This window comes from Balaenoptera acutorostrata, chromosome 2 (genome assembly GCF_949987535.1).
Source record: "Balaenoptera acutorostrata chromosome 2, mBalAcu1.1, whole genome shotgun sequence".
Classification (NCBI taxonomy): Eukaryota; Metazoa; Chordata; class Mammalia; order Artiodactyla; family Balaenopteridae; genus Balaenoptera; species Balaenoptera acutorostrata.
In genome coordinates, this window is record NC_080065.1 from 56,540,559 (window position 1) to 56,557,979 (window position 17,421).

Consider the following 17,421-nt stretch of genomic DNA (forward strand, 5'->3'; position numbering starts at 1 on the left):
GGACTTCGCTGGTGGTGCAGTGGTTAAGAATCCACCTGCCAATGCAGGGGACACGGGTTCAAGCCCTGGTCCGGGAAGATCCCACATGCTGTGGAGCGTCTGGGCCCGTGAGCCACAACTACTGAGCCTGCGCTCTAGAGCCCGTGAGCCACAACTACTGAAGACCACGAGCCACAACTACTGAAGCCCACATGCCTAGAGCCCGTGCTCTGCAACAAGAGAAGCCACCACAACGAAGAGTAGCCCCCACTCGCCGCAACTAGAGAAAGCAACAAAGACCCAACGCAGCCAAAAGTAAATTAAAAAAAAAAAAAAAACTACAAGTGAAAACGTAATACTTTAAACTTTTAAGTTCAACTAATAGATCCCATTATTTCCTGTAGATAACTTTTTAAACAATAAAATATTACAGCAATACTCCTCCCTGGACATATTCCCCATTTTCCCTGCTAGAGATAATGACAATTCTGAATTTGCTATTTCCTTTCCACAAAGAAATACTAGTCTTTATTTTAATCCTAGTCATTATTTTTTTCTTTCTTTCTTTTGTGATCTGGTCTAAGAACCCATTACCATGTTTTATATCATTGCTGTGGTGGTGGTGGTGGTCGGGATGCATTGATGGAACTGTAAAGTTCTCAGGATAACGTGAAGAGTCATAGTGTATTGACTGCTTTCCATGTCCCAGGTTGAGTGCCTTAAGTGCATTATCTCATTTAATCCTATCTGCTACCATTTCCTATCTTTTCAGACAATTTTCTGAAAATAATTTTTATTTGAAAAATTATTTTTCAAATAGTATGTAAAATACATATTATTTACTTTAAAATATAGAATTATCCTGTCTTATACCTTGTTTTTTCACCTAAGCATATGTGATGAATATTTTCCTGTGGTGGGATCTGGGTTTCAGAGTAAGAATCCTGGTTTTGCCCACTTATTAGCTGTGTGCCCTTGTCTAATCATGTAACCTCTCTGGGCTTTAACATGGAGGTAATATTACTTAGCACCCAAAAGCGTGGTTAAGATGTTGCAGTGCCTGGCATATAGTAAGTCCTCTATGTATTTTAGCTATTATAGTATACTACAAATGAAATTTAAGAAAATCATCTGTTCAGTTTTATTGTTCCTGTTTAGACTTGATCAGGTATTAATCAAATAGTGTACTTTAACTGCATGTCAGTCAACAAACATTTTTTGAGCACTTACTAAGTTCCAGGCACTATGCCAGGTCCTAGGGATACAGAAATAAATACCTATTTTTTCATCTCAGGGGGATTATAGGGTTATAGTCTAATAATTATTTTCTACTAAAAGAATAAAAAAAGTGACTTACAGAATTCTTTAGTGAATTAAAATGTTAGCCCTTCAAATTTTTCCATGATTATATTAATTCTAGTGTTTTTGTTTCTACTCCAAGTTTTCTTTAAAATGAAGCATCTGGGGCAGAGCAGCGGTGAGGCCAGAGTAGATTCATTCCATCATGTAAATCTTGACATCATGTAGCTTCTATACCTCCTATCAGGCCTTTTCTGAAACATGAACCAAAAAATATATAAAATATAAAATATAGGGAAAGACACAGGAGGGACCGGGGTGGAGGGGAAACCCTACTGATTCTGATGACTAGAGGTTGGTATTTTTTTTTTTTTTAATTTATTTTTGGCTGTGTTGGGTCTTCGTTTCTGTGCGAGGGCTTTCTCTAGTTGTGGCAAGTGGGGGCCGCTCTTCATCGCGGTGCGCGGGCCTCTCACTATCACGGCCTCTCTTGTTGCGGAGCACAGGCTCCAGACGCACAGGCTCAGTAGTTGTGGCTCACGGGCCTAGCTTCTCCGCGGCATGTGGGATCTTCCCAGACCAGGGCTCGAACCCGTGTCCCCTGCTTTGGCAGGCAGACTCTCAACCACTGCACCACCAGGGAAGCCCGGTTGGTATATTTTTAACAGGTAATGTTTTTCAAATAGTGGGAGTTATTTCTATGTTAAAGAAATCATTTATTCATGTACTACTGATGTTGGCATTCCTAAATGCAGTCTGTGGTCTTCCTGTCCTTCTTTATTAATGTCCTGCTTTGGGGTCTAAAGGGAGCCGATTTACCCAAACCCCTGTTAGTCCAGCTTTTAGTTAATGTTTCAAAATAAGGCAAAGAAAAGAATTTTTTAAGTTCTAGACTTTAAATGTAATACATCCTGCACATAAAAATATATATGAGTGGTTCAAGATGGTGACTGGAACCACAGAGGGTAATTATATTTGAATTTTCAGTGATAGCATTTACGCTTCAATTAATTGGTATTTGCTGTATTTATTTGCTAGGAAGATATCACAATCTATTATGTGGGGTTATGGCGGGCAGGTGATAAAAATAAGTATGATCCCATTTTTGCAAGAAAATACAGGTTACAGAGAGAAAGTCTGGCAGAAAAATTACTGAAATGTTGATAGTGGTTTTCCCTTGTATGATTATAGGTGATCTTTAAAAATATATATATTTACATTTACTACTTGAGAGTGAAGAGAAACCAAACCCAAGCAAAAAAGATACTTGTCATTTTTACTGCTGTTATGGCTAAATAGCTAACATGTACTGAGTGCTTCACTTAAAAAACCCGCTAATCCCCTCAACAACTTGACATAGTCAATCCTATGCTCTCCATTTTAGAGATGGAAAAACCAAGGCCAAGAGAGGTTGACTCACTTCCTTCCCCCTATCACCGAGCTACAGGTCAAGATCTCAAAAGTAGATCTAGTTTTCTCTATAGTCTGTGCTTTCACTATGTAATACGAGAGTAAAAGAACAATTTTGGCAAAATAAGACATATTTTTCCTTTGCAATTAAAATACAAATTTTTGAAAGCACTTAGATTAGAACATTAGACCTCTTTTTTAAAAAAAAAATTTATTTATTTATTTGGTTGTGCCAGGTCTTAGTTACAGCTTGTGGGCTCCTTAGTTGCGGCACTCAGGCTCCTTAGTTGTGGCATGCGAACTCTTAGTTGCATGTGAGATCTAGTTCCCTGACCAGGGATGGAAACTGGGCCCCCTGCATTGGGAGCACGGGGTCTTAACCACTGTGCCACCAGGGAAGTCCCAGCATTAGACCTCTTAACATGGACAGTTGATGGGAGCTGACCCTAGCTCTTGTACTGCCAGTTAGCCTGTGCACTAATAGCAAACTAGTGTCGATGAAAAAATTAATCAGTTGATCTAAGAAATAAATGGAAAGCTTTATTCAAACCAAATTAAGGACTATAACCTGGGAACAGCCTCTCAGAAAGCTCTGAGAACTGTTCTACCCATTAGAGGTCAAAGCACAGTTACGTAGATTTCTAGAGACAGAGGTCTGTACGTTAAATGGTAGAGATAGTTTGCATAATCCAGATCAGCAAGGACAAGGTGAGTAGTGGGTCATGGGTCATTGCAGCCCCTTACAAGATTAAGAAGGAATGTTATCTTTTAAGGAGTTGTCTTGTTGGTGCTAGGAGAATGTTGCTGTTTATGGTTGAGCAGGTATGCCTGCTGATGGAGAGGTTTGGTGGATGCGTAACGCAGATATACAGTGCACCGTAGAGGGGGGAGAGGAGGCCAAAGGGCAGAGAAAATTTTTTATGTTTACGTTTTTCTTGTCTTGCCATAAAATATGAATTTTCACACTAGTTAATGTATTTCAGTAGTTATTAACCAGTGGGTGCTTGTTAAGTGCATGCCTGAGGAAAGAGAGGGGGGTTCTTTTACAAGGAACAGATCTGCTGGGGAGAATCCAGGGCACGAATGTTACTTCTGCTGCAGGGCCACCAGCCACACGTGCTGCAGTCCCTCAGGATTCCGGGAGGTGCAAAGCTGGAGTCCCCACACGTGCAGCCCGTAGATGAGATTCTACGGGTTGCCTGCCGTCTTTTCATTGTCTTCACGTGTTTTTTGGGAGAGAAGTACCCACTTGTTCTTTCATCATTCAACAAATATTTAATGAGCACCTACTATGACCAGTCATTGTGCTACAGATAAAAATCAAACATGGTCTCCGCTTTTACTGAGCTTCATTACTATGTGAATATTCATGTCCCTCCTAACTTAAAGGCTTATATCTTGTGTGTGGATAACTAGTCTAATTCATGTACTAAAGAAGTAATACAGTGTGACTTAGTTCAGCTGTTTGACTTTTAAAGATATACACATATATATGAGAGTTCAAGGCTGATGGAAATTGCTCAGTGAACCTACCCTAACATTAATGTCCTGATTTATGCAAGTGGGTACCATCACCTGTCCTGTGGACATGGCTGGATATACACCAGTTCTTCAGAGAGAGAAGCTGGGAGAAAGGGGCACCAGCCCCATTTCAACTTGAAAGATTTACAGCTCTTCCTTTTATTGGTCATGATCTTTGTAGACACTTTTCTAGTTGATTGCTAGATCACTTTCTGTATTAGATATTTTAAAAGTACATTTGTAAATGCACATGTTTGTTTCTACGATGGTAAGAATGCTTTGTATACTTATATATATCCTCAGCACAGTAACAAGAAGCTACAGATGCTGGAGGTGAAGAGGTTTACCTGAGTTTATGTGGAAAATCGGGGTCAGAACTTGCAACTAGATCTCCCAACTTAATTAAAACAATTTGCTTCCGGTTGCTATAAATCAATGTAATTGCAACGTATGGCAGAAGTGGTATAGAAGAAGGATGCCATTTCTAGGGAAGCACTGCCATTCTGCCTGCTACTCATACTGTCTTCTCTTTAACTCCAACAGGGAGGTACCTCCTTCCAAACCCAGTGGCGGGGCAGGCCTGGGCAACCTCTGCAGAGACGTCCAACCTCGTGCGCATGCGCAGCCAGGTCCTGGGCCAGTCGGCGCCCTTGCTCACGGCCAGCCCGGTGAGTGTCCTCGGACTCTGTCTGCGGTGGGTTGGGTTTGCTCCATCTCACCACCAACCTAGGGACTGTTCTGAGTTTATTGTTCTAGATATGAAGTTAAAGCTACCATTTACGTTAAGCACAGATTTGGCAACGTGAAATTCCTTGCTTTCAGCTTGGTAATTTTTTCCAAGTCCCCCCAACCTAAGTTGGAATATTTCTGTAAACTTAATGCTGTCTCAACTTTTCCCTCAAAAGAAATGAAAATGTTTCTAAGCTTTTTTTTTTTTAACTTCTTATTTGAAAATAATTTCAAACTTATAGGAATTTGCAAGAATAAGACAAATACGTACAACTCCAGTTGATCGTTTGCCTGGGTTCAAGTATTAACCTCCTGCCCTATTTGCTGTACTATTTGCTTGCTGTGTGTGTGTGTGTGTATATACATACATATATATATATATGTATGTATACACACATATAATTTTTTTGAACTCTTTGAGAGTAGGTTATCTATATCATGGCCTTTTGTTATCACAGTTATCAACTTCATTAAATTTATGCATGAAAGAAGTCTTTTATCTACTCTGCCATCTGTATTTTATTTTTATCATTTGGCCCAGTAATGTCCCTTATAGTATTTTTCCTCCTCCAGTAGAGGATCCAGTCTAGGGTCATGGATGCCACTTAATTATCCTCTACTCTGGAACCGCTCCACAGCGTCTCTTTGCCTTTTATGACATCGTCATTTTTGAAGACTATGCAACACTGCCACCTTATTTTTTAATGGAATATTTCTCATATTACAGTGTCTGGTATGTCTGATGTTTTCTCATGGTGGGCTGCGGGTTTTGCATTCCAGGCCAGAATGTGACATTGGTGATGTCGTGTCCTTTCAGGTCATGCCATGGGCAGGTGCATGATGTCCATCTGCCCCTCATTATGATGCGAATTTTTTTCACCCAGTCAAGGGGTTGGCCGGTTTCTCCACTGTAGTTAGAACTTTTCTTTTAACAATCGATAAGCCTTTGGGGGTGGGGGAGATACTTTGAGGCCATGCAAACATGTTTCTCCTCATCAAAAATTTCCTTTAGATTTCATATTCATTGGTGATTCTTGCCTGGGTCCTTCTTTTCTAGAATCATTGAAAATGGTCATTATTCCATCTCCAGCACTCTCTCCACATCTACAAATTGGCACATGGCATAAATATTCGTGCATTTGTTAGCAGCATGGACTCCTGCATTCCTTTTTTTAAAAAAAGTAATGTAGACTTTTATTTTTAACCATGATGCTTACTAGAATTTTGTTTTCCAGTGGGCCCATTACTTTTCAGCTTTAACCTTTGGCAGAGCCTAGAAGTCTATACAGGTTACTTTTTTTTTTTTTAATAAATTTATTTATTTAATTTATTTTTGGCTGCGTTGGGTCTTCGTTGCTGCATGCAGGCTTTCTCTAGTTGCGGCGAGCCGGGGCTACTCTTTTTTGCAGCGTGCGGGCTTCTCATTGCAGTGGCTTCTCTTGTTGCAGAGCACAGGCTCTAGGCAGCCTTCAGTAGTTGTGGAACGCGGGCTCAGTAGTTGTGGCTCGCGGGCTCTAGAGTGCGGGCTCAGTAGTTGTGGTGTACGGGCTTAGTTGCTCTGCAGCATGTGGGATCTTCCCGGACCAGGGATCGAGCCTGTGTCCCCTGCATTGGCAGGCGGATTCTTAACCACTGCGCCACCAGGGAAGCCCCTATACAGGTTACTTTTGCATCGGTGGTAGGGTTGTATGGTAATGCAATAGATTTTTAAATGTCTTTTACTGATGATGATACAAATAATATATGTCAGTGCATTATGGTGCCTTATAATTTTATGCATTGGTAGTAAATTATGTGGGATATTGGGGAATCATTCAATAATATAGAGAGATTTGATTTAGGTCTAACCTCTAATCCTGCTTTTGTCATTAAGTAGCTGTATAAACTTGAGCAGTTGCTTAGTTTCTCAGATTTTATCAGCTCATCTGCAAACTGCAAGATGAAAAGACCTATTCCAGTCTCTGGAATTCAACTTCGGAATTCCCTGTTTCTAGTTTCAGAATTATAAAGATTCTGAAGATACTGAGTAATTATCCCTAAAAAAGTTTCTTTGAGGATATTTTATGACTTCAAAATTGACTTATGATCTTTAAAATTTATCTTTTCCTTCCCATGAAAATTTTGGGACTTATTTTTAAAGGTACAGTTAAAGTGATGCATTTTAGCATTTTCCTCTGTCCCATCCCCAAGTTCAAAGTTACTTTTTCTTCTTGGGAAATTTTATTAAAAGCTTATTTTACTGTAAGCATTTACTTTTTAAGGAAAGAGGAAAATTCCTCACAATCAGTGATTTTTTTTTTAAACAGAAGTGCTTTGGGGGCCACTGCAATGTTATTCTTAACATGTAAATAGTAATCCTGTATGTTTATTGCCAGGTAAATCATTCTAATTAAAACAACATTGTTACAAAGTAATGTACCTAATACTGGTAGTTATGTACTCAGGCATAGAAACTGATTGATTCATTGATAAAACACATGTCAGGTGACCTAAGATATTTGGGAATATGATACAAAAACAAGGAGAACTACTAATAGAAAACATGAGAGTACCCCCTAAAATCGGTCCAGTGACATCAAAGAGTCACTTAACTTACCAGCTTATTTACCGTGTGAGTTTTTATAGCGTTTAGGAGAAAAACTAGAGAAAATGCTAAAATACCGTAGAGAGCAAACTTAAAACAGTACCTGGCACCTAACAAGTCTCAAATGTTAGCAATATTAATACTTCTGTTATTAACATATTATGGGTAAGCTTGGGCACAGAAGCCAGACTGTGACTAACCATTTACTACTAGACAGTGAAGGTTTAAAGTGTAACCCTCATCATATCTTTTCTTCAGAGGTTTCCTTACTTCCTAATTGCAGTCTAAAGAAAACTTGTTTGCGGGCTGTTTGACCATGTCTTCTGTCCCCAGCCTTCTGTCGTAACATGAGCAGCTGCAGCTGTAGGAGAGCTGCCAGGCACAGCAGTCTTGATTTCCTCATTGTTCGGCAGCAATCTGCTCAGGTTTCTCTGCCATATCACTTATTTCAATATGTCACTCAGTACACTTTCATGACTTTGCCTGCTTTTGGTACCCTTTGCAGAACCATTCAAGTTAATCTATGTTTCTTGGATTGGATTACATCTAAATTATCCCTGCCGATTACAACTAACAGATTTGACAGAGAATGGTGCTGAAGTGGTGTTAATGTACACCTATTAGAACTTTTTCTTTTTCTTCCTGCACCCCCCCCCCCCCCACTTTTTCTTGTCTTCTAAATAAGTGTGATGTTTCTGGAGCTGCATTGTATGGTAGAACATGCTTCACTCTAATCTTCTCCCCTGGCCACTATCCTAATCCTTGTTGCCCCCATCTTAGAGCTGTAAGTTGACCTTCCTCCTGACTCTTCTTAGCATTTATCAAGGTCCACCTTTGTTTTAGTTCTTTGTGTTTATGCCTAATATCCCCGTGCTAGACTGCAAGCTCCTTGAGGGCAGAATTCCTGTCTGATCTGACGTTCTACTCCTCGCTGTTCCTAACACAACACCTTATATGTAGGAGGCATTCAGTAAATAATGTTGACGGAACGGATAATCATTAGTGAAAAGGGACAGATTGCTTTACTTGCAAGGCGAGAGTGATGATGTGATTCTGTATGCTGTAATGGACCATCTAATAAGACCATCCACCTAAAGCCCTTTTGGTTTTGCTCTCCAGTGTGCATCTTACAATCGTGATTAGCCTCCAAGTCCACGTAGTGGGTCAAATCCCGTTTAGTTCCATATCAGCTGCTCGAAAACTACAGTGACAGAATTCTGAAGAAATTTATCAGTGTCCACCTTCAAGGAAATTTCCTTAACCTGCTTGTAAGCAGTCTTGCAGCCACACTGGTTTAAGTATTTTGTTGATTATTTGAAGAGGGAAGTATGTGTTCAAGTGTGGAAAAATGGGTAAAATCAGAATCAAGGTGGTTTATGTCCAAAGGACAAGATTACACTTCATAGCACAGTTTTACGTTCAGCACAGCAACAGAACATGTCAGAAAAGTATAGACCATCCACCTGAGTGGTAGTCATATGTTAGGAAGATATAAATGAAGGCCCGTGGTTGGGGAGGTATGAATTTCAGTAAATGCATGACCTATTGTGATTTAAATGCCATAGGCAAGCTTCAAAGTAATGCTAACTACCTTCTCAAGGAGGAGATTAATTCCTAGGAGGAAGTATCTAGTTTTCCTTGGCAATGGTAAATGGAGTTGTATTCTGTCTCCCAGACACACTGGGCATTTCTGATAAATGGCATATTGCCAATTCATCCTAAGTAGGCTGGTAGCTGGCAGAATACATGCTCAGCCAGTGTCCGCCTGCTGGGGCACCAGCGGGGGGTGCTGATGAAGTGTCAGATGTATACTTTGTATACATTAATCTGAAGAGGGGAAAACTCATTTCCCCATTTGCTTCCTCCATCTTTCTGTCCCTCCCCACACACATGGGTAGTTTATCAAAGAAGTCATAGTCGTCAAAAGCAGGGGATTTATATAGATGCTGCTTTCTGGCGAGAAAGATGGAAATTTCAGGAGGCAAAACAGGACCAGGGGTAACTTATTTTTCCATAGGAAAATAAGGTTGTAAGCCTTGATGATTAAAGTTTAGAAATGGTATATGTGGCCATTATAAGAAATATTCACTTCTTTTGTACTTTGGAGTAATAGATGGATGGCAGAAGCACAGTGAAAATTGGTTTCCAGTATTTTTCTCCAGTTTTCTGTTTGATTTGAATCATGAGCCTCATCTATTTTGATTTTTGTGAACATCCCTGCCACATTCTTTCTTATTGAGGGCTTCCTTCACCATCCTGTTTGAAAGTCTTTCCCGCACTGCATGCCACACACCCCATTTCACCCACTTTTCTCAATAGCTTTGTCTCCTTCCAATACACTGCATAATTTGCTTGTTATATATCTCCTATTATTCTGATGAAAAATTCTTGAGAGCAGAGATATTCTTTTCTGTTTTTCCAGCTATTTCCCTGGGAGGTAGAACAGTGCTTGGCACATAGTAGGTGCTCAGTAAAGGCTTGTTGAATGTGTAAGTGAATATATTTCCTTTCCGTACCTTTTAAGTGCCCTAGAACAGACTCTGGTTTATTTTTTTGTTTTTAATCTGTATTTCACCTTTTAGATTTTTATTATTTAGCCTAATCAAGAAGATGTTCTTCAAGCCAAAGAGCAGTTAACTTTGGAAACTATGTTCAGGAATTAAACTGTAATTATTCAGTTGGACAATGAGAATGAGGGGGAAAAAGCAGAGTGTTTAAGAGATCACCTCCAGTTTCTACAACTTATTAGCTGTGTGAACCTCAGTTTGTTCATCTGTGAAGTGGGGCTAATGGTTGTAGCCACCTCATAAGTTTATTGTGAGGAATAAATGAGCAAACTCTTGTGCACTACTTTGCACAGTGCCTGTGACTCAAGAAGTGCTGACATCGGTGTTCCTGGGGTTGACAAAAAAAATTGTTTCTTGTGGGTTGTCAGCTAGGCTTATTAGCTGGAGTGGTATTCTCAGAAGGGAGGAAATCAGATCTTTGATTTGAGTAGAAGTTTAACCTTTTTGTCCTTAGCTTTTTGCATGATGGTGGACCACCTTGTAGTTTCTTTCTCACTTTCACTCTAAATTCACCAACCCAACGAACTGAAAGTTATTTTTCTAGAGCAGTTAACTATTTTGAAGGGGGGAAGTGCTTTCAGATATTGTTTTTCAATTTTTAATATTAGGTTAAGTGGTATAATTTTATGTTTCGTCAGTGGCCCTCTTTTGACATCGTATCCATTTCTTGTAATGGAAAAATTATGTTTCATGATGTACTATAAATATTAAAATCAAACTATTTAAACTGTAATATATTCAAAGAGCCTTGATGAATATTCATCTTTTCCATTTACAAAAGTGCGTGATGAAGAGTAAGGGAAAATTCACTAAATATATGCAAAAGTGCATCTTCCCTTTTTAATTCATGCAGAATGTACCGACATAATGTCAGCATTTATTTAGGGTGCAGACTTTATTTGCAGTCATTTAATATTATATCAATACTTCATTAGCCTTATAGCTCAAAAACAAAAACCTGTGCCGAAGTCCAATTAGTTAACTCTGAGTGAATGAGTGTTAAATATTGATGTAGGAACAATTTGAATGTCCTTGGATAAATTGCATAACAAAAGCTGTAGGATACAACTGTGAATTAGCTTTTCTCCTTAGCCATCATGGTTCAATTTAAAGGCTGCATAATACTCCAATGTATGGATTTCTCACAATTTATTACACTATTTCCCCTTTTAGGTTATTTCCAAGTTTTTCCTATTGAAAATAATGGTAATGAGCAGGCTTTTAATAAGTCTGCGTTCACCTCTGACTGGTTTTTCAGGGTAGATTCTCGGAGGGGATTACTGTGACAAAGGATATGAGCATTATATAGGTTTTCCATACTCTTGCTAAATTGTTTCTAGGAATACTGTACAAATGTGTGCTTCCATATACTGAGAAATCACATCTCACTACACTCTGGTCAGCAGTCAGTATTCCAAACCGCCACCCCCACCGACCCAAAAACCAAGTTTGCTGGTTTGTTAGGTGAAAAACAATTACTTTTTTTTAATGTAGTTTTTATTTTTAGTGAAGTTGATATGGCTTTTAGACATGTCAAACTCTTACAGCAAAGCCCCCAGATAAAGCAAATATGAAATTAGGGTTATCTATGCTTTCTCCTATAACTTCTTCCTTCCATTCCCTAAATCAGCTTACCATACCAACTACTGGTAACCTGTATTGCTCTTGGGATGTGAGAACTGCTGAGTATGATTACAGTGTGTGTAGCTGAAGACATTATTCCACAGATCAGAACTTTTTTCATCTGGAAAGTAGTAATCTCAATAGTGAAATAGTGCCTTCAGCTGTGGACATTATAATCAAAGTCTCAGGAGTGCTTGTATTCCAGGAATAATACATCTAGTTATTACCCTCTGAGCTAGGTTCTATTGATAGTAAAGGGATGAATTTTCATAACCCAGGGCTGAAATAGCAGTAGGGACCGCTGAGCAGATTATTATAGGTCAGGCCTAATCCAGGAAGATAAATCTCATTATAGGCTCACCTGGGCCCATCCACAGGGTAGCTGGTTTAGTGGGAGTCTGTTAATCAAAACTCAGCTTAAAAATGTTCTGTAAAATCCTTGCTATAATCCAACCACTGCTTCTGGGAAAAGGAACTCTAAATGTGCATCCTTGCTATACATGTGCCTGGGTGCCATGAGAATAATTAGCAGAAAGCAGGTGAAGTGCATTGTGATTCCGACTATGAATGAGTGAAGAACTACTACTTATTCGGGGAGGGGAGGAGAGTTTTTTTCTAAGATGGAATTCCACCCAGAAGTAGTTGCTTAAAACTTTCAGTCCCAGTTTTCTCTTCTTTACATTTTGCAGAGGTTAAAAAAATGTTCATTACCATATGTATGTGTTGTCCTTCCTGGGAAGGACGGGTTGCCTGCGGCTCTCTGTGTGGGTGTGCCTGGACAGACTGGGCAAGTGTGGACTTCTTGTTACCAAAGGCATTTGAGAGTCAGTGAGATGAATGGCATCCATAAATATTCTGTGGGTTTACAGAGTGGAAATGCAGGCTCACTTTTAATTGCTTACCATCATAGAGGGGAGCAAAACAGATTTATAATAGCAATAGTGCGTGTGTGTGTGTGTGTGTGTGTGTGTGAGTGTGTGTGAAAGAGGGAGAGAGAGAGAAATTAGGTCTCACTTACTACCCACCTACCCACTGGTATACCTATTAACATTTCGGACCTGGCCAACCTGTTTACCAAGCGTTATGAAATGATCCGGAGAGTGGAGAGTGCTGGCACTTCAGCTGTCTTATCCTCCCTGTATCTTTAGCACCAAGGGCAGTGCCTGGTATGTACTGTTTTGTACTTAGGTAATGGTGGTTTATTAAGAAATGTTGTGGAGGTCTTTTTTTTTGGCCACACTGAGCGGCTTGCAGGATCTCAGTTCCCCGACCAGGGATTGAACTCGGGCCACGGCAGTGAAAGCCCGGAATCCTAAGCACTAGGCCAGCAGGGAACTCTCTCGAGGCGGTCTTAATTCCAAGTTTTGATAGTTTCTGGAGCCCAGGCTAGTTGAACGGTTGGGCTGTCAAGGATTTGATCGGGTTGTATGTCTGGGGACATGGCGGAGATAAAGGTGATGAAGCAGTCACAGCTGTCATCATGGAATTGTCCCTGGGTGTGCCGCTCTGGTGGACTCCTGGTGTGACACAGCTTGTCCTTTCTGGTGCCCTTTTGCCCCGTGGTAAAATTACAGCACTTGCTTATTTGCTATCTTAATGTGTCAAAAGAATTCTGCAGTTCCGAAACCAAGAAACCCATAGTAATTATAGACAGTGGTTTGTGGGAGGGAAGGTATTGGGATGTAACATTTCCTTTCTTGCGAGAAACGAAAAATTATTATTTAACCACGAAATTCCTCGTTATTGTGGCTCTGGGAAAGCTAACATACTTCAATGTCTTTCTTACCTTATTTTTCTAGAATACTTGGGTGTTTAGTTAAGAATGAGCAGTATTGGTAATTATACTTATTCCTTGTTCACTGGTACCCACCGTATCAATCTGTGGTACTGGATTCTGAATCAGTGTATTCTTCATTATGCTCATTAAGCAGTTAATTGATTATTAATGGAGTCCCTATTATACAGCTGGTGTTAAAACCTATATAGAAAAGATGTCACACATGCTCTTGCTTTTTAAGGGACTTCCAAGATAGTTGAAATAAGGCTTCTGAGAAATTAGAGAGCAAAGTAGAAGATGATTACGGGCTGGATAGTTTGCAGTGTATTCCTAGACTTAGAGGAATGATATGGGCTGCAGGTTCTGGAAGGTTTTGGTTGGGCAAGCTTCAACGCATAGTGGAATTATGTCCATCGTGGAATGGGGTGGGGCGTGGTAGATAAAGTGAACAATGTGACTTGGACAGTGATGTTTCTTCTTCACATGATGTTTCTGGAATAGTCAGGGAGGCAAAGGACCACATGAAGACCTGGAAGCTCATGGGTATAAGTGCTAGAATGATTTCTGACTTAATTTGAACCCTAGAAGGTCACCAGGATTGCCACCATCTATCTTTTAGTGAGAAGAATGTCTGCATGAGGTAGATGGGGAGCCTTCAAAGACCCCATCGAGTGATGCCTTTTTACTTAGGAAGTCTCTCAGGTAGAAAGCCTCTAACCTTCAGGTATTTTAGCCATAAGGAAATAAGTCTTTATATTTGTTAGAGTCATTGACGAGATGTTAATAATGGCTCAAGGGATTATGAGATCTTTCCTTTGTGATTTGACGCTGCTGTTTTCTCTTTTTTAAGAGTGGAACCATGTGGCAGGCCCACGGTAGCCATCTGTGATGTGCTAAATACTTTGTTTTTTTTTTTTTTTTTTTAAATACTTTGTTTTATTGTTCGTGGCACACCCACCTTCATTTAGAGAAAACACTTAAAGAACGGGTGCCGACTAGCAGAGAGCATTTTTACAAATGTATGAAAAGGCATAAAGCTCTCGCTTAAGTTTTGGTAATCCTCACCTCATAGTAGGACTGAGAGCCATTCTAAGCCCTCTTTCTTCTTCAAGTTGGCTTCCTTAGAGCCCTAATTTCTGTTTCTTCTTTCTTTTACTTGTTTTTCTTTGTCTCTCTACCTTCCTATCCAAGATGATCCACCACTAAAACTTGAATTGTTCTCCTGATGGTGTATATCCTAACCATCTAAGAATCCTAGATACTACATTACTGTTTGCACTGTAGAATTCTGCATTCACTAAGTAATAACTGGGCTTCGGTATGCCATAGATGTATATATCCTCAAGAAAACAGGGGTATGCATTTATCATTTTTTTTGCAAGAATGGATGCTTCTTCTAGAACTCCTGTGAAATCTCTTCACTGCATGAGACCTATTTGTTTTTCTTTCATTATAGATGCCCCCCCCCTGCTTAGCTTATATAGGTGCTCAGTTAAATATGTTTCTTTCCTTGCTTGTTTGTATAAGTGTAAGTCATTTGCTCTTTTTTTTTTTTTTTTTCCTTTTTTGGTTCCTAGACACGAGCAGTGATAAGTTTTAGCCTGATAAATAATATGAACCAGTCATAACATTTTGTCCCCCTTTTTACATAGCTCTGATCAAAATGTTGTTAAGAAATGTCTGTGTTTTCCCCATTTGCTGGAACATCCGTCCCCTTGACAGATTCACTTGATGGAGAGTCGAGGGGTTTCTCATCTTCAAGTGCTTCTGAAGTTTGGCAAAATAACATGGGCAGTAGTGAACCACCTACCATTCCCCAAAGGGCATTAGATTCCTAGTCTCATGTCCTACCTTGTTCTGGAAAGAAAACACCTCTCTATGCACCTCCCTTCTTTCTTCCTGGCCATTACCTGTCTTTATTTTAGCATGTGCACTTCCTCTTCCAGGAGGCCTTCCCTGATGTCTCTCCCCATCCTCATGCCAATTCTCCTTTGAATTGTGCATGTCTGAACCAAAGCATTTATCACATAAAACTTGTAAGGGTTTCTCTGCTTGCCTTCTCCCGCTCCCCTCCTCATCTCCAAATGGTCTGGTTGCCTAAAGAGCCCAGGGAAATGGCCTGTAGCTGGTGAAGATGTGAGCCTAAATATTTCATTGGGTGGACTTTTAGAAATGACACTAGGTGAAATATCATGGGTTTATATTAGGTCGCGTCCATAGGACTGCTCTACATTTTAATTGACCTTTGAGAGCCTTGCTTCTGAAAATGAATCCTGAAACTGGAGAATTTTATGGATGGAACAGACCTTGGGTCAGCCCTTTCCTCTTGCCTGGAGAGACAGTGCACTTCAGTGGCCTTTATCTAAATTGTGATCATTTTTTACAAGCACTTGACTTAGAATTTAATTACTATAGGCAGTTTAGAGTTATGTTTAAGAGTGTGGGCTCCAGAGCCAGGCTGCCTGAATTGGCATCTGGGCTTTACCACTTAGTAGATATGTGAGCTTGGCCAAGGAATGCAACCTTTCTGTGCCTCTGAAAAATGGGAATATTAGTGGTACCTATCTTATGCGGTTGTTGCTGGAATCAAGCGAGATGGTACATGTTAAGGCACATGGAACACATAGGAAGAACACAGTAACGTTAACTGTTATCATCTTGTCCAAGAGCAGAAAGCTGATGTGTTTATTGAAGCAGGGAATTTGAGTTTCATTAAACGCATATCTGAAGTTTATGGTTTAAGGAATTGATGATGCTGGCCTCATAAAGGTAAGTTTCTCTGATTGTTTTCAGATAATTGCAGGTCTACTATGTTTTCTGCAGGGTAATTTGTAAGGCATGAATCTTGTCTGAAATTAAAAGTTATGGGGAAAGGATAATGTGGTGTTTTCAACATAAAGTACACTTTTAGGGATGAAGTCACTAAACAATAAGAAAGCAACCAGAAAAAAAGAAACCCCAATTCCTTTCCTTTCATTCCTCTCATCGGATTACACAAAGGCTTCATGAGTCTTCTTATTGTATCAAATATAATTTGCTTCCTTTCGGATTGGCATTTTGTGTACCATGTATCACAGTGCCTGTATAGTTGGACCTTTAGGATACTAACATCAATTTTACTGAAAATGTTACTAATCTTGCCATCATTTATTTGTCATTGCCAAATTTAGCTATTGTTTGTCCAGGTGTAACAAAGTTAGAGGATGCCTGTTGGGTCTCTAATATTTTTGCTGGCTCACACCATCAGTAAAACATTTTGAGTATGCATCCCCTAATGTGTGAATATATTTTAAAATGATTTACATGTAGTTAGAGGGGGGTATTCAAAAATATTTTAACAGACCTGTGCATCTCCACTAGGAAACCATTAAAGAGAACATTTACTGTAGGGTTTTGCCAGGTGTTAACCATTTAGCTGCCTCATAAAGAGGTCCAGGGTGTCCTGGGGTAGGTGATGGGAGAGGTGGAATGTACTCAGAGTGCTTGAGGCAATGGCTATTTGATAACCTGTAAGGAAGTATTTTAGCCACCAGAACTGGTGCATATTAGCTGACTGTCAGCCTGAATACTAACTTATGTACTAAAACCAACAAAAAAGGCGGAGACCTAGAAAATGGAAACTGGTATTCTAATTTTTTCCTAAACCCCATTTGGTTATATTGTGTACCCCCTGGGGTGCCCATATTCCAGTTTGTAGATCCTTGGAATAAACTATAAGGTCTCTCCTCTAAGCCTGCCAGAGTAGAGTTTTATTGATTAAAAAGAGTTTTGAATATTCAGTGAGGTTGCCTTTTCTTTTTTGGAAAGGTTTTTTATATTTTACTTATAAATGGAAGGAATAGCAGTTCTTTGCTACACATGTCATTAACTGCCACTAAATTGACACAAATGTTAACACTTATTGTGAGAACTGTTTCAAAGCTAATTATGTT

General features: G+C 39.7%; 1 protein-coding gene across 4 annotated transcripts in view; it reads left to right on the forward strand.

Annotated features, from left to right (window-relative positions):
• MAST4 (microtubule associated serine/threonine kinase family member 4) overlaps window positions 1-17,421 on the forward strand; it is a 569,167-nt gene that overhangs the window by 195,874 nt on the left and 355,872 nt on the right. For all 4 annotated transcript variants that reach the window (XM_057539992.1, XM_057539993.1, XM_007175996.3 and 1 more), the window contains exon 3: window positions 4,753-4,877. In XM_057539992.1, the coding sequence (XP_057395975.1) occupies window positions 4,753-4,877 (125 nt within the window). The remainder of the gene's footprint in view (window positions 1-4,752; window positions 4,878-17,421) is intronic.